Source organism: Mesoplodon mirus (assembly GCF_964341445.2).
Source record: "Mesoplodon mirus genome assembly, chromosome: 7".
Taxonomy (NCBI): domain Eukaryota; kingdom Metazoa; phylum Chordata; class Mammalia; order Artiodactyla; family Ziphiidae; genus Mesoplodon; species Mesoplodon mirus.
In genome coordinates, this window is record NC_138983.1 from 65,074,522 (window position 1) to 65,101,914 (window position 27,393).

Genomic DNA, 27,393 nt, shown 5'->3' on the forward strand with positions numbered 1-27,393 from the left:
TTTAGACCACTTGATATTGTCCCATGAGTCACTGAGGTTCTATTCATTTTTTCAGTCTCTTTTTCTCTGTGCTTCATTTTAGATAGTTTTTATTTTATTGCTATTATTTAATTTCACTGAATATTTTCCTCTGCAGTATTTAGTCTTTTGTTAAACTGATCCAGTGAAATTTTCATTTCAGATTTTGAAGTTTTCATCTTCATAGGTTCCATTTGGTTCTTTTAAAAATATTTTTTGTTTCTGTCCTTTCTGTTCATGTTTTCTTTTTAAATTCTTGAGCACATTTAGAATAACTCTTTTTAAATCTTTGTCTGCTAATTTCATCATTTCTGAGTCTGCTTTTGTTGATTGATTTTTCTCTTGATTATAAGACTCATTGTCCTGCTTTTTTGTGTATCTAGTAACTGTTTACTGGCTGCTAGATTTTGTAAATATTACATTTTAGAGTGTCTAGATTTTGTTTCCCCATTTCAAGAATGTTATATAGGCATTAAAGGATGTTTGGCAGGCAGTAGAGTAACTCACAGATCAATTTGTTTCTTACAAGGCTGGTTTTTAAGCTTATTCAGTTATGTCTATAATGACCTTTACTCTAGAGCTAATTTATCCCTGTTACTCAAGTGCAACTCTTCTGTCATCTTCACTCTAATGCCCCCAACATTTGCTCTACCCTATTTGGGTAAAACTTGAACATTTTCCAATCTTGTGAAAGCTTTAGAGATTATTTACCCTATAACTTTCCAGCAGTTGTCAGCCCAACCTCATGCAATTTCTCTCTATGCATCTATAGTTTATCATTAAGCAATAGACTCAAGTTGACTTTTATGCTTATTTCTGAAGTCTGTTTTCTGCATAGCTCCTTCCTCTCAAGTACTCTTCCCCACATATTCCAACTGCCTTAGCCCACTCAAACGGTGACCTTTGTCTTCTCAACTCAATGAATCTGCTATGCTCTGTTTAGGTTCCTCCTACCTGCACTGTGTTCTGGAAAGTGCCTGTAGGCAGAAAGCTACTGTGATTGTAAGGCATACCTCATGTAAGCTCTGTTCCCGCCTTTATCACAGTTCTGTACTGCCTCTTGTCCAGTGTCTGGAAACAGCTGCTTCATATATTTCATCCTGACTTCTAGTGCTTTGTGGTGGGAGACCAATCCCAGAATCAGTCACTCCATTATAGCCAGAGTAGAACAATACTGCAAATTTTTTAAGCTTGCAAATGAAAAGTAAACTAGAATGAATGGTTCTATGATGGAAGAGAGTAAAGGGGAAGAGATTCAGGGGTAACTATTTAACTTTATATAACTTTGCCAGAAGTTTAAGAAATGCATTATATCTGGGAACATTTTCTCCCTAATTTCAAAATAAAATTCGGTGGAAATATTAAATTTATTTTTAACAGTTAGAAAAAGTTTCAAATTTAGGTTATTATACTTCCTCCATAAAATGACGGTTGATTAGGCAGTTTTAACTAATATTGCAGTATTGTTCCTTGGGATCAATGATGATGATGAAGCAATGGCTGCTGCTTCATCGTCTGGGAGAGGCAGCTGATGATGATGATGACATTTATTTAAGCACCTGCAATGAACCAGGCACTGTGTTAGGCTCTTTATATTGATTGTGTTTACTCTTCTACAGCAGTTCTGCAAGTTAGACGTCATGATCCCCAGAAACTGAGGAGGTGAAGTTAGTTCCTCAAGCTCACACACTAAGAAGGGAGTACTCAGTGACTAAAGTACTCAGTGGTGACTTAGTGGCTGGGGCTGGGAAAGTCTCAGCTCCACACTAACAATGCCTCCACCGTTATTATGCAGCTCCTGATTTTCTCTTCACCTGAGCGTTCCCATCTGGCAAATTAAAGTGGAAAACAGTTAACTCTCTCCCCAGAGAGGCTGTGTTATTATATAGATGTTTTGCATTATTTTGCTTTGAATAACAGCATATGCAAATGTGTTCCTGGAGGTTAAAATTACCCTTAATTTTTAAAACTTGGCCTCTCCCACTGGGGGTGAATAGTTGAAAATTACGGGGAAGAAAAGGCAGGCTGGAGAGAATGCTAGTCAGCTTGGAATTGCCTCTCCTCCTCCCTCCCCACCCAACACATATTTCTCTTTAGATAGAAGCTGACGCGGCAGAGTAAAGATGAGTAAATCTCCTATCATGGAGTCCTAGCTGGTTCTGATATCCAGTGTTCAGGGTGCGTTAATCCAGATATTAATCATTAACTCTGCATCAGGTTGATGTGTAGGGGCAGATGTTCTTGCTAGAAGAATAAAAGTCTCCTGGGGCACCTGGAACACTTTATCACACGTGGTCCCCAGTCAGATCACAAAGAGATCTGAGCGAACACAGGCACTTTGCTGCCTCTGACCATCTACCTCTTGTTCAGGGGTTGGCATCTCCCCTGGACTTCAGCTCTCCCATGGGCCCTGAATTGTTGAGCCCTCCCTATCTTAAACCGCCTTTCCTGGCATTTGAATCATCACTTCGATGATGTGATAATATCTGCAAGTTGGGAAAATAAAATTGGCATTTGTTTAGCCATAATTAATGAAATATTTATGTTGCATGAGACTATGTGATAAAACCTTAGGCTTAGAGTCCTTTTGCTTCTGATTACATTTGGGATTTTTTTTTTTCTATGACCAGACATTCTGACGCCAGCCCTTTTACACTGAGCAGATGTCATGTAGTAAAAATGGGTGCCAGATGCTGTGAGCCGCAGAAGGGCGATTTGTTTAAGAGCTGGCTCCGACTTTTTTGCATTCAATTACTCTGCAGAACGAACCTTACACAAGCATTTAGGTAACTCAGCTAACTTCAGACATGAATTTTACTAATAGATTTCATCTCTGAATGCATTCCTAGCAACACACCATATAAATGGTGTTTAAGGAATTAATTGATTTCTGCATAATACCTTTTTTTTTTTTTTCACATGAAAAGAGAGCTGCAAAGCTCTTGGCAGGGACCCAGAAATGTAATTAACATAGAGGGCCAAATTTTCAGTTGCCCTTAGGTGCTGCCGCCTCCCGCTCGTGGCAGGTGCAGTGAGGGGAGGGCAGGGAGGAAGAGAATGGGGGTAGCAGGGAGGAAGGAGAGGTGGCTTTGGGTCATGACGCAGAAGAAGAAGCTAGGAGTTCAGTGAGTTCTTCTGTTCCCATTTCAGGTCCCAAGCACGTCCCCATCAGAGTGCAGGTGACAGGGACTGCCTCTTCCACCTCTTCTACCACCACCTCCTCTGCAGATGAAGAATTCGATCCTCAGCCTTCCTTGCGGTCAAAGGTAACAACAGTTGGCAAACCAAAGGGGGCCTTGGCTTGCGGAGGCTGTTTACCATCCAGATTTCAGACCCAATGTGGGCTCCAGCTGCAGCAGTTTCATTAGGAGGATCACGTTTCATTGCATCTGACAACAACCACTCTTTTTACCTGGAACACCCTAAGAATTACCTTTTTATATATATTTTTTAACTTTTAGGAACTTGCCTTTCTCAGAGATGTCAGAGTGGGAAGGGGGAAAAAACAGACATATGTACTTGAAACCATTTGGTGACTGCAGCTCTTAAAGTGGTGATCCAACAAGCAAACCATCGAAAAAATTAAAACAAGCAGATGTGTATTTCCCTAGGGGTAGCACAGCTTCATTTAAGAAGCACTAGAGGCAGATTGCATGGAAAACGTTATGTTTATTCTAATCAGAAATATGAAATGAACCATGCAGTTGCATCTAGGCTCTGAGGATCCCCACTGACTAGCCGTGTGCCGGCGGGGGAATGGCAGCTCTTCTCTCTGCTTAATGAACATTAATTTCTGGAGAACCCTTTAAATAACTCCCATACCCATGGATTAAAAAACACAAACGTCATTGTATGTCTTTAAATGCGTCTGTATGTTGCATACACGGAGACACGCATCCCATGACCAAATCCCACCATTGTTTTCTTTATCCTCTGGGGCTGGAAGAGCTGAATGGCTGGACATCATATGCTTCCTGGGCGGACAGAAGCAGTTCACTGCTCTGGCAGTGTTTATTTTTTGGAGCAGTAAGGATCTGTGGAGAAAGAGAGAGAACCAAATTTATTTACTTAAACTCAACTTTTCCATATCTAGCGCTAGGAGCTTTGGCATCATCTCAAGTCATTCAGGGGTTCCAGCTCCCCACGGCCCACCTTGGAGCAAGTCAGGAGGGAGCTGGGACATCGTGGGGAGAGAGAGAATGAGAACAAGAGAATACGTAGAGATTTCTGATTTCTAACCGTGGGTGTCCATGATTAGTTAGACACTCAGTACCAATGAATTCTATGTGTCGAGTTGATTTCTGGGATTTCCTTACAGACCCTCTCACCCCCTTGAGTGACTCTGAGTTAATTCTGTATTCAAATGAGGCAGAAGCCCCAGCATCAGCCATTCTGCCACTCATGGGGGACCAAAAGAATGGAGTGGCTGAAAGCCATCAAAATGGCAAGACCATGATACCTAGGGCAAGCCTCGCGAATAGCTCCTTGTCTCCTGCTGGACCAGAACAGAGTCAGTCATCACATAAGCCTGCAGTGTGGTAAACCTTGCCCACTTCACCTGGCTTCCAACACGGCCCACTCTTCAGGCAGGGAAGCTGGCAAAAAGGTTCCTTCTTTATGACTTCCCAAGGGCTCACACTGAAGGAACAAGGGAAGTGTTTTCCCTTCTAGTTTCTTTATCTCTTCTGCCCCATACAGGTGTGTCCCCAGCCACATGGCACAGAGCCCACGTCAGCTCAAGTGAACCTTTGCAAAGGAAACTGGAGACAGGATATGCAGCCTCGCCTCTTTACTTTGCCCCCTCCCCTCAAGTTAATGCCTGGATCTGAGAGAGGGGGACAGGCAGCTTGTCTTCAGCCCTGCCAGATTTCTCCCTTTCACTGTCCTTCATCTTTTTCTTCCTTAGCCCTTAGACGTTTTCCTTTCTTCTCTGCATCGCCATCACCATTACTGAGGATGTGAGAACCGTGCCTGGTGGAATGTAAGGCTATATGAGCGTTTGTTAATAAATCATCCTTCTTTTTTTCTATGTCCACATCTTTTAATAAAAGGCAGTAAAGGACTTTCTTTCCCTGTCTAGGTTCTGCTTTGCTGACTCTTGATAAAGAAGTTGGGGTTTGGCAGCTTTGCTGCTGGGAAGTGCTAAGACAGCGCAATGCTGTCAAGGCATCCCTCGCTGAAATTGTTTGAATGGTCTTAATTTAGGGGGAAAGTTTGATATTTCTATAAAGCAGAGGTCCTTGATGCATCTGCACTGAATTTGGCACAGGAGAGGCAGAATAAACTAGATAGAAATGTGGACACTGGATTCACGTTACCTGGGCTTAGCTCCTGGCTCTACCAATTCCTGATTGTGTCATCTTGGGCAAGTTATTTAACTTCTCTGAGCTTTGATTTCCTTATCTGTGAAATAAGTGTAATTTGTGGAATAAATAAAATGATGCATGTTAAGTAATCAGTACAGTGTCTGGCACATAGCACTCAAAAAATGCTGGCAATTATTATGTAGATTAGTATATAGTGGAAGCTCAAGAGATATTTGTTAAATACCACCACACCCCTCCCCACCCAGCCTTCCCAGAAAGGTCCTGGCTGCTTAAAGGAGGGGTTCCCTCACCCAAATGGCCTGGAACCTCTGCAGTTGTTGACAGTCAATCTGGAAGTTGTCCTCTAGCAATAGAGATGTGATATAGAATAAGTTTGAGTTCTGAGAGCCAAAATTTCCTTCCAAGGATGAAAGAAAGGATGAAGATCTTTAGGATTCTACATCCTACAGAGAATTTTAGAAAAACCAAGTTTCGTCATTGAGCTAAATGTTTTCACCAATGATCTGTAAACATTCTGAACCCTGAAAGCTGGATGCTTTCCTAAGGAGAGTGATGGAATGGGTGGCAGAATGCCAAGGATCCATAAAGCCCTGGAAAGGCACTTGCTTTTAAGGTAAAATCTCTGACCTCTATTATGGACCTGGGGTCAGGCCTGTTAGGTCTATTCCCCACTTGTGTATTTATAGTCCTTTTAATGGGCAAACATTCAGCTCAACCAGAGCTACTGAATGCCCAGGCACCAGGCTAGATGTAACAAGTTTTTAATTCCATATTTATTTCTGCCAGCATTAGAAAGAAGTCTCTCGCATGTTCTCATTCTCATCCTAATATAGAAAATTGATGTGTATGCTCTGAGAAGGCAAACATAATAAAACTGGCCCAAGTTGGACATTTATTTTGTATATGTAAGATGTATGCATACATACATTATACATACTACATACATACACACACATATATGAAAAATAGTAGATTTTAGTCAGAAATTATAATCATGCTAATTTGTATAATAATAATATAATAATCATACTGGTAACAGTAAAAATCATAGTATTTACTGAATATCTATCCCATATCTTTTTCAAGTATTCTGCAAAGGACTTGACCCACCTTATCCCATTTAATCCTTATCACATCCCTACAAGGTAGGCATTAAATCATTCTCATCACTCTGAAGAGGACGCTGAAGTTCAGAAAGTTGTATGACGTACCGAAGCTCACACAGCTCAGCTGGGGTTTGAATGCCAGCTTTGCGTGGCTCCTGGGCCCAGTGCTCAAACGTTATTCTCTGCTGCTTCTCCAATCAGAAGAGTCTCCTGAAACTTCCAATATGTGGAGCTGGCCACACCACTACTTCTCCTTTCTCTGCTGTCTAAAACCTGGAAGAGACACCGTCAAGATCTGGACAGCTATTTTAAATGCCTCAATTTTGAATGTTCTGTATTCTACTAGCCCAGGCACACAGAGAACCCAGTGGTATTAATGACGTATTTGTACAAGCAAAGTGAAGTAGGAAAGGCAATCTTATGCCTAGATACAGAACATTTCCATCACTGCAGAAGGTTCTGTTGACATTGTTGTTCTAGAAGCTAAGCAGTGGTTTGGTTGGAGAGGGTAGAGTCTGTGATAGTATTTTGTAAATTTCAATTTCATTCTTCAAGATGTTTTTTTCTTCTTGGTTTTTGTAGGAGAGGAAGACACTAAGAAGAAGAAGGAAGCTAGAAAAAGCAACAAAACAATTGGTTAAGCAAGAAGAATTAAAAAGACTTCATAAAGCTCAGGTCAGAAAACAAACTTGAGCTGAGTGAGTGGGTCTGGGATCCTGGGGATCTGGATGTGGAAGCCTTTGGAAATCTGTATTGCACTGGGGAAAGATAGGTCTCTCTTCTCTGAGCAACCGGGCTTGTGGCTATTCTAAAGGTTCGACTCAATCCCTGGTGGGACTCTGGGGCCTGGAGGGCCCAGGTGTTGAGTTGGCCCACTCCCAGCTGCCTTTCCATCTGCAGATGCGTGTCCTGCAAAGTGAGCTGGAACAGCAGCCAACACACGGCCTTGGGAACAATCCCAGGCCCTTAGTGCCACACACGAGTGGCCTTAGTTTTGTCCTCTGTGAGGACACAACCTTCCCCTGACTTTCTGACAGTGTCTTTGCTGAGCTGACAACTACTGGGGCTGTCTCTATTCCAAGGTTAGTTGAACACACAAGCATCTAGCATTCTGCTACAGATTTCCTGGCCTGATTGTTTACTCCAAACATTTCTGCCCAAGTTGATCTGCCCACCTGCAAAATGAAGCAGAAAGTCAAGGCACACCCCCTCTCCCTGAGGACCCCAAACCTAGCCTTGAGGGACAACTGGGTTTTAGGATAGAAGGACTTAAAATGACCACTCATGTTAATGCAGCATACCCTACATCCCTTCTTCCAGTTGTTTGCTTTATCAGACCAGGTAGTCCTGTAATTTGTTTCTGACAAAAGCAGGAAGTCACTGACTCCAGCCTCCTTTACTCTCCTTAGTGACTGACTTGGGAGCCACCCCCTTCCCCTCGTGGGTGGGAAAAATTCCCATAAATTCCCTCTGTCCATTCTCAACTTCTGAAACAGGCTTTCTTGAAACATGTCAACTTTTCCTTCTGAGAACATGAGAAGTCTTTATGAAATGGATTGGCAAACTCAGCAATTTCCCCTCCTTCTGTTTTTACTCCAGACAGTAGGCAGTGATAACAGAAGAATTACGATGGCCTTTTGAGGCCTAATCTACTAGCACCCGTACCAGTCCTGTATAATAACCTTTGAGATTTTCATCCTTAGTTTCTAAAGAATGACCACCAGATCAATCAGCTTGAGCTGCCGTAATGACATACCACAGACTGGGTGGCTTAAACCACAGAACTTTATTCTTTCACAGTCCTGGAGGCTGGAAGCCCAAGATCAAGGTGCCTGCAGGATTGGTTTCTGGTGAGGACTCTCTTCCTGGCTTGTAGACAGCTGCCTTCTTGCTGTGTCTTCACATGACCTTTTTTTCTGTGTGCATTCAGAGAAAGAGAGAGAAAGAGAGAATTTTGGTATCTTTTCCTTTTCTTATAAGGACACTAGTCCTGTTGGATTAGGGCCCACTGGTATGACCTCACTTAACCTTATTTACCTCCTTAAGGACCCTGTCTCCAAACACAGTCTCTTTAGGGATTAGGACATCAACATATGAATTTGGTGGGGGGGGACACTACTCAGTCCATAACAATTATAGAGCCATAATTGCAAAGTAATCAGTAATAAAGTCATTTAAATGTTTCCCTTCCTTTAGCAATTCTAGCCGTGCCAGCAAGAGGCAGATCTATGAAGATACAATTGTCTTTAAAAGAGAGACAGAGAGGAAGAGGGCATAAAATTACAAGTAGTTTTAGATAGAATTCCCATCTATTTCAGATTTTATGTTCGGGGCTTAAACACTCTCAGCTGAGACAAGAAGCCAGGTGGCTGCTCCGTCCCCACCCCTCCCCACTGCTACCCTTGCTTGGGCCTCTTCACGGGTTGCAGATGCCTCAGCGATTGTACTTTGAATCCAGGGGAGACTTAGAAGGATGTGGAGTTAAGGAGGAAGAGGAGTGAGACAGAGCTAGAGGAAGGTAGGAAAGGCAGAACACACACATTCTACCTGCCCAGACAGCTGCCACTTCCTTGAACACACCTGGTCTGCCAGGTGCAAAATCTGTTCTGCCAAGAGATGTGCCTTTTGGCAGCATGTGTTTGAAAGCAGAGAAAATGGACGGGGATGAACAGAATGTACAGAGGACAGGTTTTCCCTTCATTTTCCTTCCTAATATACAAGCGAGAAATAGCTGGTAGGGAAAATAAACATGTAAAGGCAAACGCAGTCATGATCCCAAGCCTTGCTAGGTGCCTTGATGGTTAGGTTAAGGTTATGGAGGGGGTGCCTTAATGGGATAAACATTTCTGTCTCGTCTTAATAAACTGCTAGTAATAAGCCACAGTGCACTTCCACAGACAATAAAGAGCCCCCGTGGTGCAGTGAAAGAATAGGTTGCCAATTTGTAGCTGAGGACAGGAGCAGGACAAACCAGGAAAGGAACACCCAGAACCCCAGGAGCTGGCCCGCGTCTGCTGCTCCAGAACATCTTCTTTTTTGTGTGTGTGTGTTACGCGGGCTTCTCACTGTTGTGGCCTCTCCCATTGCGGAGCACAGGCTCCGGACGCGCAGGCTCAGCGGCCATGGCTCACGGGCCCAGCCGCTCCGTGGCATGTGGGATCTTCCCGGACCAGGGCACGAACCCGTGTTCCCTGCATCGGCAGGCGGACTCTCAACCACTGTGCCACCAGGGAAGCCCCAGAACAGCTTCTTGGGAGGTGTCTGCTGGTTCTTCTTGGGAGAAGAAACGTGCCCTGTGTTTGCCCCCGGAGATCCTGTCCTACTCTGGGTAGGGGCTGTAGCTCTGATGGCTGTGCCATCACCATGGTCAGAGGCCGAGGCTCCGAGGAGTCCAGGAACTACAAGGACCACCCACCCAGCGCAGCAGCCTCTGCCTGAGAGCATGTCTGTGTGACTGGCCTGGTCAAAGGGGAGTGTTTTAATGTCTCCTTGGGGGCAAACTGAGCTTACACACAGGCTCCTTGCTTTATGTTTTCATACTTAAAGAAAGGAAATGTCAAGTTCTAGTTGTTTTGGGAATTCACGGGTTCTTACCCAGTTAATCGAGGAGGTGGCATCACGAGGGAGAGGGCTTCTTCCTCTTGGAAAGTAGGTGGCAGAATTGGCGCCCTTGCATGACTCTGCACGTTGAAAGTACCTGCGTGACGTATGATCCTGGCATTGCAGGCCATCCAGAGGCAGCTGGAAGAGGTGGAGGAGTGGCAGAGGGCTTCCGAGATCCAGGGCGTGAGGCTGGAGAAGGCGCTGAGAGGAGAAGCAGGTAGGCATCCCTGCGGGCGGATCTGGGGCAGCGGGCTCGGGCCCGTGTCTGTGGTCTGAAAACAGTGCCGGTCTAACCATCTGGGCAAAACGGTGAGACCTTGTCACCCGCTGTGGAACTGTCAACACGGACCTGCGGTGCTCAATTCACAACTGCTTCCCACTTTCAAAATCAAACTGGTTGTCCAGTTTGAAATTCCCAGGGCATCAGTCAGCCTGTGGGCCTTGGATTTCTGGTCTGTCCAGTCTCTCTTCTGCTAGTGTGAATGTTCTTTGCAATTCAGGGATTAAGATAAATTCAGGAGAAACAGTTGGGTGTTCAAGCAATGTTGGTAGTGATTCAAAGCCTGGAGTTGGAGTCAAAGTCCTGGTTTCTCCCTTTACCACCTGTAGCTCCCTTTATCAGCTGTAGAGCCTTGGGCCAGTCACGTTCTAAATCTTTATGAACTTTCGTTTTCTCCTCTAAAATTTGGATAATCGTGGCTTCCTATCTTGTAGAGCTGAAATAATGATTAAAGGATATATATATATATATATATATATATATATATATAATGAAATATATATATGATGAAATTAAATTAGCACATTACCTGGCATAAGGTAAAGCAATAAATAATAACTGTTCTACTGGTAGCTTCAGATTCTTAGATGCAAACAGAATTCATCTGGTGAAGGCCTGCTTTGTATTGGACATTAAGACAGTAGGTCTCTAACGCTAAGTATGACATTTCCTGCCTTTGAGAAGTTTATGGTCCATTGAGGGACACAGACGTGAGAATAAACCACAATACAGGGGGGCGAGGGCTGTGATGGGAACAAGCATTAGGGTGGAATGAGGACAGAATCACGAGGTTCCTAACTGATCTTGATGGGGAAGGGGGGCGGTCAGGCTAATCACCTGCAGGGGGTGATCTGTTAAGGCAAGAACTGGAGAAGGAACCGGAGGTTACCAGGGAGGTGAGGAGACCATTCTGGTAGAGGGAACAGCACCTGCAAAGACCAAAAGTAAAAAGACGTGAAATGCCGTAACGAATAAGGAACCAGCAGAGAGTTTTGAGTGAGGAATGAAACTGAAAGAAATCTATGTGTTTGTGGAAACCATCCAGCAGTGGTGTTGCTAGTGAATTGGGGTCAGTGGGGGGGGGGGGTATTGTCTCTTTTATAAAATTGAAGCCCAGTTGATTTACAATATTGTGTTAGTTTCAGGTATACAGCAAAGTGATTCAGTGATATATATATGTGTGTATATTGGGGGTATTGTCTCTTTAATTTCTGATGTGATGTCTTTAGCCTTCTGTATTTGGGATATAAAATGTGAGAAAGCAGACCCTGAAAACACATATCTCTGTGTGTGGTCATGTAAACAACATAGGGAAAGGTTAGGGCTTCAGTTCTCTTAAAAGTTCGGTTATTCGAGAATAATGGTACCAGCAGGGGCAGACCCAGATTTTGTGAGGCCCGAAGCTCATACACAGTCATGCAGGCAAACCTGTGGGGCAGCTCCCAGAGCCCTGCAAGGGCCAGTCCACGTGAGAGGCCCTGTGGTTTCAGCTTCTATAGCTGTGTGGTTGTTCTCTCTGGAAACGGAGTCTGACTTTACCCTTCTGTGCCTCAGCTTCTGTGTTTCTGAAGTGGGAGTGTTAATTATACTTGTTCCTTGGATTTGTGGTGAGGATTGGCTAAAACAATATGTGTGGGAGCCCAAGCACAGTGCCTGGCATGGGAGAGAATGTTAATAAATATTTGCTCCTTTTCTTACAATACTCGATGCATTTCCTTGCAAAGAGACCCCAAATCCACCCATCAGAAGTAGGGTTCTTGACAAAAGTGGTAACTGTTTCTCACTGCTTGGAGTCCCTGCCTACCTGTACAGCCATTGTCAGGGCTTTCAATACAATGAAATGTTTGGTCATATTCCCAATCAAGAAGGCTCGGCACTTGTCTTTAGGAGTCTGCTAACTTCAGTGAGAGCCTTAGAAGTGAAAAGGATAAATCAGCAAAGCTAGGACATGTTTCATTTTTCTGGGGAGGCAGTATGGCATGGTAGGGTAAGTAAAATTGTAAGCGTCAAGGAGCCCTGTGTTCAAATTCTGTTCCACTGCATTTAGGCTGTGTGGTTTTGGGAGAATCACTTAACCTCTCTGCTCCCAGATTCCTTATGTGAAAAATGGAGCTCATAATCCTCACATTACCAGGTCATTTGGAGAATTAAGTGTATTGGTGGTCCAAGAGTCTCCCAAGAATGCCTACCACATTGTAGGCATTTAATAAATGGCTACTGATATTATTTTACAAAATGTTAAATATCCATTCACACTTTTAAATGAATTGACTCTCTGATCTTTATTGCTTGAAATTTAAAGTCTGGAAACCAAATTTTTAAAGCTTCTGAAAATCTCCCTCACCCTCACTATAAAAAAAGGCTATTTGCAGTTATCAGCTAAAGAAACTCGGCCAGCTTATGGTGTTTTCAAAGGTGTATTTGCCTGGCCAGAAGATGGATTCTGTTCATTCCCTCTATATCCTTGGTAATTTAATTCCCCTGTTAAGTTTATGGGCCTTTTTCTCCTTGATTGTCCTTATGTGGGTGACAGATGCAGATTAACAAGGGGCAGGAGACTGAAAGAGTCAAGTGACAGAGAGCGGCCCCAAAGGAAACCAAACAGAAGATTTGCAAACCAGGCATTGAAATTAATACACTCGAACTTGTAATAACATTTGTGCAATAATAATATTCCTTTGCAGTTTAATATTCTACTCAGCCCCTTTAAGAGCTTGCCCTGGTGCTTAATGAATGACCGATGCTTATTAGGTTAAGTTGTATTTGAGATGGCCTGGGCTGCTCTGGTTCAAGTGATTTAATGGGAATTATTTAATAAGTATTATTAGGATAATTAGAAAATGATCACAGTTAGGCAATAATATTGAACTATAAAGGTTGTGAATAACCAGATTTAGAGACAGGCCTGAAAACATGAGTCGTCTGCGACAGTTATGCAAGTCTCCTCTGATAATGATGTGCGCCAGCCTGAAAGGGTCTTTTGTTCCTAGGAGTTACTCATTAGGCGAGCATTGAATTAGAGGAACACGCGGGGGTGCAGGACGGAGGGCAGTGATGGCTGATGAGCAAAATGAGGCTTTGATGAGCTCCCAATTGTCGTGACAACAATTCCTGCTTTCTCTTTTTCCAACAGTCAGAAATAAGCTCTCCCACCCCCAGGAAGGGTTTTTTTCCGTTTTGTGAAGGCAAGGGGAACAAAGAAAAACAAAAGTCCAACAATCCACCCCAGATGACAAGTCATTATGTTCTGTAGGGTGTGTGTGTGTGTGTGTGTGTGTGAGAGAGAGAGAGAGAGATGGACGTCCTTGACAAAGGAAATGGATTCTCCTGATGGTCCTAGCTGCCCAGAGTAAAGGACCATGATATGCAGCAGCCTGATTGCTCTGAGCCTCACCGTCTATGAAGAGGTCAAGTCGAGCTTTGCAGCCACTTAGACTCTTCTTGGTTACCTTCTGGTTTTGTTGGTTGTCAGTGTAGTGGTCAGTGTTATGTGTGATGGAACACCACAGTTTAGCAAGAGGCCACCATTCAAATTTAGTAGATAACAGAATCTGTGCTTTCTTTCAATACCTGGAGACAGGTAAAATCTGGTGAAAACTGAGATCAGCTTTGAGGGAGAAAAGATTAGTCCCCAGGGGAATGTAACGGAATATTCCTCCCTTATAGCTTTACCAACTTTGAGGATGGTTTACCAGTTGATTGCCTGCATCCCTGCATTGAGCTTCTTGCTTTTTTGTTTTAGAGCCCGATGGCTTTTCCTTCACACAGATAAGGGGTTTACAAAGAAATAGCAGGGTGTCTGAGGCTGTCAGCAGGTGGCAGCAGGAGCACACATTATGACAAGAGAAATCGCAATGAACCCTAGGCAGGAAGAGGGAAGTAGTTTGGCTTACACTCTGTGGTTTTTACCTTGACTACTGCTGAGGAACAGAAGAAACAATAATTTCCTGGATAATAAAGCAACAAGGTGCCCTGAAAATGACACAGATATTAAAATCAGACACTCCTGAGTTTGAATCCTGATGCCATTCGTAGACAAAGACTCTGAAGTTGGTAGCTAAGCAACCAAGGAATTTGGATGGATTTGCTACACTCTACGTGCTGAAAGTAAACAGTGATATTCAGTGCATCAGAGCAAGGGAGTTTTTACTCACAACACAGCAAACAGCAGGAGCAGCAGTGTGGTACAAGTTGCCCTGTATCTAAGTGCCAGGCTGTAGCCTGATAGGCCCTGATGGTAGCTATGCACACAGTGGATTGTGCCACAGTAGAGGAACTCAGCAGCTTTTATGGCAAGCAGTAAATAAGCCAGCCCCCTTTCCCAGGAAGCAAGTAGTCTACCTGGCTGGCTGCAGGAGTGGCTCAGGGACACAGGATGGTTAGGCCTTGCTATTTGGCACACTCAGCAAAGACATGCAGGGATGCTCAAGGTTTATGACAGATTACCTCACTCAACAAATGTCAATAATCAATTTATTATGTATTTACCTCTGTTTTTAGCCTCAGTAGCCACCTGGTCGAGCAGTGGCTTTATAACAGAGATGGGCCCAGTGAGGGCGAGACTAAGATTCTTTTCCTGAAGAAGCCTTGGGTCCTCTCTCCATTGCATGGATTCTAGGGTCATTGAGGCTTCAAAGCTGTGTGCCCTAGACAATTGCTTTACAAAAAAAATTCCCGTGACAGCAGCAAGAAATATGTTCTATATCACAAGTTAGTACACATAAATATATAATTGAATAAAATGTTTCAAGAGATAATATTGAATTTTGCTACATATAAAAGACTACTACTTTCTATTCTGTCTCATTTTTAGTGCTTGTTGTGACCCATAAAATTAATTTTGCAACCCTCGGTTTTAAAAAACACTGTCATAATAATTTTACCTGAAAAAAATATTTTAAACTAAATACCCAACTGGCCACCTCATCCAAGGATACAGAATGTGGTTCCTAAGAAGTGTGGAGCAGTGGAATGGTGGACTAAATACTATAAAAGCCCATTCACTGCAACAAGATACTTTTGAAAACATTGCTAGGCTCTTAAGTAAGTGAGAGAAATCTCTCAGGGCCATAAAAGAGAGAGAAAAGAAGGTATGCTGAAGCCTACATGTTCCAGGAAGGAAGCAAACACAAAAACAGAAATCCAGTGTTGCCTTGGGTCTAACAAAAAGTAGGGGAGCTAACCTTGAGATTCCCATATTAAGCCAGGTCTCTAGCACTCCAAAACCAATTATAGATCCTATATGGAAGAAACCATGCCTCAGTTTAGGCTCTCAGGATTCAGACAGATTATGTTCAGTAAACCATGAGCTTATAATAATAATTTTAAAAATCACCCCAAACACCAAGAAGTGAGCCACTAAGAATGAGGTTCAAGCAAAATCAACAAATTTAAATGGCCAAGAACTTCAACTATAATTATCAAATACAGAATATACTATGTCTCTGTGGGAAACATTTAAAGAAATAGAAGATTACATACAAAAATTAGCAAGCAGAAAAATAAATGTGAACAGACAACACCACCTTAACCTTAACCAATCATAACCATAATCAAACTAACATCATGAGCTTCCTGCTGTGATGTACTAAGAAAGATACATGTTCACTTATGCAGCACCTCAGCCAGAAACGCTTACCTTGAATTTAACCATAAAAATACAATCAGGCAAATTCAAATTAAGAGACAATCTGCAAAATAAGTGAGAAAAGTCAATGTCATTTAAAAAAAAGGGAAGGAGGAATCTAGGGAACTGTTCTAGATGAAAAGAGACTAAAGAAACAACTAGGGCTTCCCTGGTGGTGCAGTGGTTGAGAATCTGCCTGCTAATGCAGGGGACACGGGTTCAAGCCCTGGTCTGGGAGGATCCCACATGATGAGGAGCAACTAGGCCTGTGAGCCACAACTACTGAGCCTGCACGTCTGGAGCCTGTGCTCCGCAACAAGAGACGCCGCGATAGTGAGAGGCCCGCGCACCGTGATGAAGAGTGGCCCCCGCTTGCCACAATTAGAGAAAGCCCTCACGCAGAAACGAAGACCAACACAGCAAAAATAAATAAAATAAATTAATAAACTCCTACCCCCAACATCTAAAAAAAAAAAAAGAAAGAAACAACTAAATATAATGCTTAATCCTTTAGGTTTACATTTTTTCAAATAAAAACTAATGATTGGAGATTTAAAAAAAAATAATCAGGGCCTCCCTGGTGGCGCAGTGGTTGAGAGTCCGCCTGCCGATGCAGGGGATACGGGTTCGTGCCCCGGTCTGGGAGGATCCCATATGCCGCGGAGCGGCTGGGCCCGTGAGCCATGGCCGCTGAGCCTGTGCGTCCGGAGCCTGTGCTCCGCAACGGGAGAGGCCACAACAGTGAGAGGCCCACGTACAGCAAAAAAAAAAAATAATAATAATAATCAAATAAATAGAGAGTTTAGAAATGAAAACTATATTCATTGAAGCTAAAACTTCAGCGAATACACTAAACAGTAGCTTAGACACAGCAGAAGAGAGAATTAGTGAATTGGACCATGTATCTCAAGAAATCAATCAGAAAGCAGCACATGAATAGAAGGAGATGGAAAGAAGGAAAGAGTAGCTTATAGACAGAGGATAGAATGAGAAGGTCTGGTGTATGTTTAACTGAAGTCTCAGAAGGAGAGAATAGAGAAAATTAAGGTTGAGTATTATTTGAAGAGATAATGGTTGAGATAATGGCTGAGGTACTGAGCAAAGAATTTAGAACAAGGTCTGGCACCAAATGCATGGTTTATAAGTGCTAGCTTTATTTTTTCCAAAGTGGATGAAAGGCATAAATCTACAGATACATGGAGCCTGAGATAGAGAAATCATGATAAATTTAAAATAATCCACACTTACCTAGGCACAATGATGTGAAAATGTAGGATACCAAAGACAGATATTAAAATGGATAAAGAGAAAAAATAATTCACTTAAGAAAAGAACAAAATTTTTACTAACAGCTCTCTTAACAGCAATAATGGATGTTAGAAGACAGTGGAATAATAATTTCAAAAGGCTGAAAAAAAAAACCCCTTCAAGCTAGAACAGTATACCCAGAAAAACTATATTTCAAGAGCAAGTGCACAATAAACAAACATTCAGTTTAAAAAAAAGATTTAACTATCTACAAACAAAATTCTAGTAAATATGCTTGAAGGGAAAAAAAATAGATAAACCTAGGAGGACAATCTGAAATAGTCAAGAAGAAATGGTGAATGCAAAAAATAATAGACATGTAAGTAAAACAAATAAACATTGTCAGTATAAAATAATATGGATTTTTTTCAAAGATAGAACTAAAATACCAGACTAAAATGGACATAAGTTGGGAGTTGAATGATTAGAAGTGAAGTGTTCCAGGGTCCTTATGTTGTCTAAAAGGAGTTTAAAATACTGATTAAGTTTAGACTTTGTTAGGGTATTAAAAATTACCTATTTAAAATTTAAGTGTAATTATGAAAAGAATAGAAAAAAATGTATAACTTCAAATCAGCTAGGGAAAATAAAGGGAGAAAAAATAAGAAAAATAATCAACCAAAAAAAACCCCCACTCAATTCTAAATAGAAATTTAAAAGCATTTTTAAAAAGATAAAAAGCACAAAGAAAGATGGTAGAAACAAATCTAAATATCTCAATAATAGTAGTGAAAGTTAACAAACAACAATACCCAATTATATGCTATTTAGCAGGCACATATAAAACATAAATAAGTAAAAGGTTTAAAGTAAAAAAAAAATTAGCAAGTATATACTAACAAAATAAAGCTAGGGTAATTATATTAAAAGCAGATACCTTTAATACTTGCTTTAATACCAAAATCATGATTAGCAATAAACAGGGTCACTACCTAATTTTAAAATGATCAACTCACCAAGATGATATGACAGTTTTAAATGTTGTATGTATTAACTGTAATAGGCTCAAAATATATAAAACAAAAAAATGATAAAACTTCAGGGAGAAATTTCTACTATCATGGCAGGAGGTTTTAGTACATCTCTCAATTAATGAGAGTCAAACAAAACATTACTATAAATTTGAACATTGCACTTAATAACTTTAATTTAATGGACATGCACCCCCAAATTAGAGAATGTATATTTTTTTCAAGTTTACATGATGATTTACAAAAATTGACGATATTAGTTCATAAAGTAAATCTCAGAGAAGCCATATTATACAGGCCACATTCTATACTACAATGTAATTACCTTAGAAATCAGTAACCAAAATATGTTTTTTAAAACCATGCATTTGGAAAGTAAAAATATACATTTCTCATGGATCAAAAAAAATAAAATTGATATTTTAAAAAATACTTGGAAATTTAAAATGTACTAAATATGCAAAGGAAAACCATAGATCAAAACTCATGAGATGCAGTGAAAATGGTCCTTAGAGGTATCGCCTTAAATACTGTTATTAGGAAAGAAGAAAGGCTTAAAGTTAATGAGCTTAGTGTCCAACTTCATTTAGAAAATGAAAAACAAAATAAACCTAAAGAAAGAAGATAGGGCTTCCCTGGTGGCGCAGTGGTTGAGAGTCTGCCTGCCGATGCAGGGGACACGGGCTCATGCCCCGGTCTGGGAAGATCCCACATGCCACGGAGCGGCTGGGCCCGTGAGCCATGGCCACTGAGCCTGCGCATCCAGAGCCTGTGCTCCGCAACGGGAGAGGCCACGACAGTGAGAGGCCCGCGTACCGCAAAAAAAAAAAAAAAAAAAAAAAAGATAATAAATATATGAGCAGATATAAATAAAATAGAGAATAAAGATAAAACAGAGAGGATCAAGCAAGCCAAATGTTGGTTCACTGGAAAAGTTAATAAAAGACTAAAGGCAATCCTCTTAAATTGGTTTTTTAAAGAGAGAAGAAATAAATTAGAATGAAAAGGGCAGACACAACCACAGATATAACAAAGATTCAAAAAGATAAAAGAATATAATGAAAATTTAATCCAATTAATTTTAAAATTTGGCAATCTAAGGGTGACTTAACAATCATCATATTAACAAACTAAAAGGGAAGCCCATATGGGCTTTTCAATAGAAGAAGAAAATATCATTTGACAAAATTCAACACTCATTTAGGATAAAAACTCTTAGCAAAAAAAGAACTTTTTATTTTGCCTTCTTGAAGCTTAATTTTTTTTATTATATAAGTTTTGGTGTACAGCATTATAATTTGACATCTGTATACACTATAGAGTTGTTACCACCACAAGTCTAGTTACCACCCGTCACCATACAGTTGATCCCCTTCACCCGTTTCACCCACCCCCTAACCCCTTCCTCTCAGAAAACGCTACTCTGATCTCTGTATCTATGACCTTGTTTTTGTTTTATTTTGTTTGTTCATTTTTTTTAATTCCACATATGAGTGAAATCATATGGTATTTATCCTTCTCTGTGTGGCTTATTTGACTTAGCATAATACCTTCAAGGTCTATCCATGTTGTCACAAACAGCAGGATTTCATTCTTTTTTTTGGCCAAGTAATATTCCATTGTGTATATATACCACATTTTCTTTATGCATTCATCTATTAGTGGACACTTAAGTTGTTTCCACATCTTGTCTATTGTAAATAATGCGGCAATGAACATAAGGCTGCATATATCTTTTCAAATTGGTGTTTTTGTGTTCTTAGGATAAATACCCAGAAGTAAAATTGCTGGGTCAGAACTTTCTTAATTTGAAGGATATCTTCCAAAACCCTGTAACAAATACCATTGTTTAATGGTAAAATATTAGAAGGATTTCTTTTAAAATCTGTGAAAAAAGAGGATGCCTGCCATCACCTCTTCTTTCAGTATTGCACAGGAGACCCTACCCAGTACAGTAAGACAAGGATAAAATGGCACAAGGTTTGGAAAGGAAGAAACAAACTTTTGTCATTTCCAGATGATAGAATTAACCACATGGAAACCCAAAGGAATGTACAGATAATTTTTTAAAATAATAAGAGCCTATATCATGTAATTGGAAATAATATCAAAGTAGAAAAATCAATTGCATTCCTATATCTCAGCATTGGTTTCTAAAAAATGACATAACAAAGAAGATATTGCTTACATTAGCATAAAAACATGAGGTGCCTAGGAATAAATCTAACAAAAAAAATGTGTATAACCTTTTTGGAGCCAACTTTAATACTTTACTGAAAGCTACCAAAACACCCAAACATGAGACTCCCCTTGTGGTCCAGTGGTTGGGACTCCACACTTCCACTGCAAGGGGCACGGGTTCGATCCCTGGTCAGGGAACTAAGGTCCAGCATGCTGCATGGCGTGGCCAAAATGTTAAAAAACAAACAAACAAACAAAAACCCAAACATAATCTTACATATATGAAAACTTGATATAAGCCAGCAGTATCACTGCAGTTCACAGGAAGTAAGTGATTCTGGGACAACTGGTTTTCCGTATAGGAAAAAAATGAAATTGAACCTTATCTTTAACCATATAACTTGGAAAATATATTTGCAACAAATGTAATCAATGTCATAAAAATTAAAGACTTTAATATGCACTGGAAAAGTTAAGAATCTTTTTGACCTCAATTTGGTAGTCTATAGACACCATAAAGGAAAGGAAAAGGTAAGCCACTAATTTGGAAAATACATTCACAACAAATATAACCAAAAAAGAAAAGCCACTCATTTGGAAAATATATTTGCAACAAATATAACAAATTTTCAGTATTCCAGAATATGTAAAGAACTCTTAAAGATCAATAAGAGACAGGCAAATAACTCTATATAAAAATGGACAAATGGCATAAATATACATTTCACAGAAGAATACTCATTAGTAATTAAGGAAGTGCAAATTAAGACTACAGTGAGAAACTATTTTAAACTATTAAATTACCAAAACTTATAAAATCTAATACTAAGTAGTTGGCAAGGGTGAGGAACAAAGGGAGCTCTTATTCAGTGTTAGTGGGAGTGTAAACAGCCACAACTCTTTGGAAAACAATTTGTCTTTATGCTGTAAAGCTGAACATTCGCATACCTACTACTCAAGAATTTCATTCCTAAGTATATATTCCAGAGAAACTTTTGCCCACATGGATCAGAAGACATATACAAGAATGTTCATAGCAGCATCATTCATAGTAGCAAACCACTAAGAACAACCTAGATATCCATTAACAGGAAAATGGATAAATTGTAGAACAGTTAACTGTGGCACATACAACTGAATATTGCATATACAACAGTGAAAATGAATGAGCAGCATAGAGGCATTTTAGAAACATATAGAAAGAATTTAAAATGAGCAAGTTGCAGAGACCACATATAGTATGGTATCATTTCAATAAAATTCAAAAGCAAGAAAAACTTTATGATGAATAGATATGTAGCTAAAAGCAAAACAAAACAAAAAGCTGTTTCATAAAGGAAGGACTAGAATTTTTGTTTTTCAGCTGCAGCCTCTGGCTCCCAGAATGGGGTCATGAGCTACCTTCCAGCATCCTGGTTTGCCAAGACTGAATCAGGCCAGACCCCCAGTGCAGCTTTCTAGATTATCACCATCATGTGTAAGGAGCCTGTGGGAAGTCAACGTACCCAGAGCACTGGGTACAGAAGGCCTGGCTAGAGATTTAAATGAAATAGGCCTGTGGATGAGCACAGGATCTTAGAGCCGACCAGAGGCCAGAGAACAAGAGGCAGAGGCTGAAACCCAGCCAGTCTGAGGGAGATGCTTGCACACTGCTACTGAGGATTCTGGCTGTAATCACTCTACTGCCGGTTCATGCTCCAGAACATCACTGATGGGGTTGAGGGCATTGAGAGAATTGCAGCAAAAACCAAATTAGGACTTCTCAGAGATTCTAAGGGGGCAGGAAATCATGTCTAAAGAATTAGAGAGTTGTGAACCAGAGAGCAACACAAGACCCAACATGGAAAAACAACACACCAATACACAATCAGAGAAGCATTCAGCGTTACCAACAAAAGGAAATGGTTAAAAAGCCACGACTTTAAAGCACGGATTGTTCATTCAGTCTGTTATTCTCCATTGAGAAAAAAGTTACGGACCATTAAGTGCCATTCCCTCTAATGTAAGCAGGGACTAAGTGCTGTCAGGCTAGGTGATTTGAACTTGATTATGAAGGGTTATAGAAGAATTTCAGTAGGGAGTGACAAAGTTTGCTTTGCTTTTTTGAGAGCTCACTTAGGGACAAGTGGGTTGATTTACATGACTCCATTAATAGCAAGTTGTTTTGTGTTGAGTTTTGACTACTTTATTTCACTTAAGCAAGTGGAATCCTTGCATTTTGTCTAGGAAAGAGCATGGTGTGAGGGCACGGGGGCAAAGGAAGAACCAGTTGACTGTGGTCACAAGCAGGGGTGGCGGTGAGGGTTAGGTAACTGGGCTATTCTATTCACAGCCAGAGGCTGCTCGCTTTCTGGCCGTGCCATTCTAGCTGCATCCTGGTTCCCAGATGTAGCAGTCACATCCCTGCCCTGGAAGGGCTTGCAGCTCACCAGCAGCCATGGGACCAGCTGGAGACATGGTTGAGTGCACAGTCTGTATAGGCACAGAGTCTCTAGTCTTCTTCCCAAGCAAGTGCTGACGATCCAGCCAGCCATATGACCCTTCCGTTTACATGGAGACAAAAAATATATATAATTATTTAAGAGCTTTTATTAATCTCAAGTGAAGTTACCAGATAAAGTTTAGCCATATGTAATCAAGTCAGGGATTACACTCTAGTTGAGGTTTAAAGATATACAGCAAATACTCCACGTGGAACTATAGAACTAGACACTGGAAGAAACAACAGGGTGGTAATGGCAATGGTACATTTTATTGAATGTTTACTATGTACCAGGCACCATGCTCAGCATTTTGCATGCATCATCTCATTTAATCTTCATAACCGATTTAGGAGGCAGGGACTATGATCACCCCCATTTTTCAAGAGAGGAGACTGAGGCAGAGAGATGTGAGGTTACTTGATCAAGGTCACACATTTGTAAGTGTGAGAGAAGGTTTGATCGATCTCAAAGCCCATGCCCTCTGCCACTACACTCTACTGCATTTACAGTGAGGGTCAATGCTGCTTGAGACTTCATTAAGACCTGCAAGGAAGCTCTCTGGTGGGTAGCAGTGAGGTCATGGAAATCTCAGTACATTGCTGAGGTTGAGAGTAAGGCAAGCCTGGGATAGGCACAATCTGCCTGCACCCAATGCTTTGGGAAAGCAGATTCCCTAGAAATCTGCACTTGATTCCGTGTTCAAAGATCCCCAAAAGTGCTTTTGACTACTGAGGAAAGGAAGAGTCTAAAAAATAAACTGGGGCTTCCCTGGTGGCGCAGTGGTTGAGAGTCCGCCTGCCGATGCAGGGGACACGGGTTCGTGCCCCGGTCCGGGAAGATCCCACATGCCGCAGAGCGGCTAGGCCCGTGAGCCATGGCCACTGAGCCTGCACGTCCAGAGCCTGTTCTCTGCAACGGGAGAGGCCACAACAGTGAGAGGCCCACGTACCACAAAAAAAAAATAAAATAAAATAAAAAATAAACTGTAGGCTAAAAAGTTGAAAATTATTCCACTCAAAAAAGTAAATTAAATTGATTGATTCAGTTCAACCTGTGTTTTTGTTGAGTACAGCATCAATACAAATCAATGAGGCTGCACAGGGAACTCTCTGAGGGATCTGATTTTAGAAGGACACACAAGAAAGATTGAAGGGACTTCCTTGGTGGTGCACTGGTTAAGAATCCGCCTGCAAATGCAGAGGACACGGGTTTGAGCCCTGGTCTGGGAAGATCCCACATGCCGCGGAGCCCGTGCGCAACAACTACTGAGCCTGCGCTCTAGAGCCCGCGAGCCACAACTACTGAGCCCGCGTGCCACAACTACTGCAGCCCACGCGCCTAGAGCCCAAGCTCTGCAACAAGAGAAGCCACCGCAAAGAGAAGCCCGCGCACGGCAAGGAAGAGTAGCCTCCACTCGCCGCAACTAGAGAAAGCCTGCGCAGCAACGAAGACCCAATGTAACCAAAAATAAATAAATTTAAAAAATAAAAATAAATAAAAATAAAGAAAGATTGAAGAAGGGACTTGGAAGGCAGGATAAAAGTCTGGCTTGAACCTGTAGGTAAAATGTAGCAAAGAGGCTGAATCTGAAAAGCAACAACAAAAAATACTCTAAAGACAGCAAAACAGTGCTGTTTCTTTTGGATTAAAGACAAGGCAAGGATAGACCCAGCACTGAAGCAGATGGTATAATGTTACATGATTGGGGAGAGGCAGGGTTTTCTACTCTCCGCTTTTGTTTTCTTAATCAAGGAAAATGGTCCTCAATCTAGAAATGTTAAGCAAATATCTAGATGAGGAAATTGAATCTGGATAGGTGAGAAAAATGGGAGAACAATGAATTCAGGTTTCTAAGCCCGGGTGAAAGATGATACGTACATACAGAGAGTAGTGTCTTTGATGTGGCCTTACTAAATCAGAATTTGTTGATTGACTGAGTTAACCCCCTGGTGTTGAAATAAGTTGCACATGCCTCAGTCTTTGAAGGCTCAGGAAGAAATCCTGGACCAAAAAACTAGAGATGAGTACATTTTCTACTTTCACATGAGAAAGAAACATGAGTTCTGATCCTTGTCAAAATTCTAGAAAGGATTGTTAAAGAAATTGTGAATATTGAGAAAGAAATTTAGAGATTACTAAGGAATCACTGGTGTTTACTTAGAAACTTTGGAAAACAAATGTCATTTCCTTTTCTGGGTGGTGTTGTGAGGTTTGTCATGCCAATGGGCAAAGCAGGCTTTGTGAAGCTTGGTTTCAGGAAATTATTTTGTTATTAAAGTTTCTTATAAGAGCCTAGTGGACAAGATACAGAAATGTGGACTGGATGGTACCAGTTGGGTGCCATGCGTTTAAAGTTTATAGAACAGTCTCACCCAAAGGTCTCTAATGGGCTAGATCGCTCTGTTCTTGGTCTAGTCCTATCTGATGTTTTGTTTTTTAATATAGTGTAAAGGTACAGGATGCCCTTTTTTATCGATTCCACAGAAATCCCAAATCTAGGAGAAATGTGTCAGATGGAGAAAATATCCCAAAGATTTCCCCTTGATGGAACAAAATAAACAAGATGATAATTAACAAGACACAAATAAAGTCTTGAATTAGGTCTAGAAAAAGATCAGTTGCACAAGTAGAACATAAAGTCATCAGACTTCACCACCCCTGGTGTGGAAAGACCAGATTCGACTGCAAGTTAGGAAGAGCCAGGTGAAGACACTGCTGCTAAAAGGACTTCTGCAATCCCAGGGCACAGGGTGAAAATGCAAGGGTGTCTCTCCGCTCTGGGTTGTTTGATTCTGGACTCTCCTTAAGATGTGTCCTGGAAAAGTAGAGGGCAAACAGAGGTGGGTAGCTCTTTTATGACAAAATGATAAATGACCTGGAGGTACTGACGAAATAAGAACACTTCAGTGTATCATGAGACCTGCCTTCAAATATCTGAATGTCTTTCATGAAAATATAGAGCTACTGTTCTCTATTTTCCTTGAGAGGGCACAACTGGACTCACTGGCTTGCAGCCAACCCATCAAAAATCAAAAGAAAGAAGTTTTCAATACTTAAGAGTACACAGCCCTGCAGTGGGCTTCTTGGACAGCAGGGAATTCTACCATTCTTGGAGAATTATAGTAGAATCTAGGGTGGGAGGGAGGTAGAGGGAATTCCTGTGTGCCCCCATGGCTGGGAGAGATGATGACCCCTAAGTGTTCTCCCATCATGTATATGATTTGAATAATGACCGTTACCATTTATTGGGCTTATACTAAGTGACAGGGCTGGGCTAAGGTCTTTGTGTGCACAATCCCACTGCATCTTTATAACAAATGAGGAGACTAAGGCTCAGGGAGGCTGTTAAGAGCTTAAGCCCACACAGTGATAGGTCAAAGAATGGAATTTTGATCCCAAGCTTGAGTTTAAAGTATACGCTTTTAATTTCTATGTTATATATGATCTCCAGTCTATATACTTCATTCTTTCATTCAGCAACTATGCCCTGGAATGCCTTGTTCTTCACCTCCTCCTACCTCTCACTCATCCACTTAAGCTGAGCTCACCTACTGTCTCCTCTCTGAGGTTTCCCCACTTCCTCCACACAAGATGAATTGCTTCCCTCCTGTGTTGCATGGCAGGGGGCACATTGTATCCTATTTGCCTGTGCAGTGTTGGTTTTCCTACTGGACTGCAAGCTCCCAGTTTCCTGAACAGCTGGAACTAGTGCTTATTCATCCCTGTCCCTCAGCACCACAAACAATGCTCAGAAGATGTTGGTACTCAACAGGTTTATAAATTAGTCCATTCATCCACCCAGTCATTCATTCAAGAAACCTAAGAAAGAATAACATCTTCTTTCTTTCTTTTTTTTATTAGAGTATAATTGCTTTACAATGTTGTGTTAGTTTCTGCTGTACAATGAAGTGAATCAGCTATATGTATACATATATCCCCTCCCTCTTGGACCTCTCTCCCACCCCACCCCACCATCCTACCCATCTAGATCATCACAGAGCACCAAGCTGAGCTTCCTGTGCTTTATAGCTTATTCCTGCTAGCTATCTATAAGGAGGCAAGAACTTACAATGGAGAAAAGACAGCCTCTTCAATAAGTGATGCTGGGAAAACTGGATAGCTACATGTAAAAGAATGAAATTAGAACACTACCTAACACCATATACAAAAATAGACTCAAAATGGATTAAAGACCTAAATGTAAGACCAGACACTATAAAACTCTTAGAGGAAAACATAGGAAAAACACTCTTTGACATAAACCACAGCAAGATCTTTTTTTACCCACCTCCTAGAAAAATGAAAATAAAAACAAAAATGAACAAATGGGACCTAATGAAACTTTAAAACTTTGCACAGCAAAGGAAACCATAAACAAGATGAAAAGACAACCTTCAGAATGGGAGAAAATATTTGCAAATGAAGCAACGGGCAAAGAACTAATCTCCAAAATATACAAATGGCTCATGGAGTTCAATATTAAAAAACCA

At 41.2% G+C, this 27,393-nt stretch overlaps 1 protein-coding gene across 4 annotated transcripts in view; it reads left to right on the forward strand.

Annotated features, from left to right (window-relative positions):
- Positions 1-27,393, forward strand: part of MICAL2 (microtubule associated monooxygenase, calponin and LIM domain containing 2) — a 226,124-nt gene that overhangs the window by 182,956 nt on the left and 15,775 nt on the right. For all 4 annotated transcript variants that reach the window (XM_082629277.1, XM_082629275.1, XM_082629274.1 and 1 more), the window contains 3 exons: positions 3,169-3,284; positions 7,034-7,126; positions 10,178-10,271. In XM_082629277.1, the coding sequence (XP_082485403.1) occupies positions 3,169-3,284; positions 7,034-7,126; positions 10,178-10,271 (303 nt within the window). The remainder of the gene's footprint in view (positions 1-3,168; positions 3,285-7,033; positions 7,127-10,177; positions 10,272-27,393) is intronic.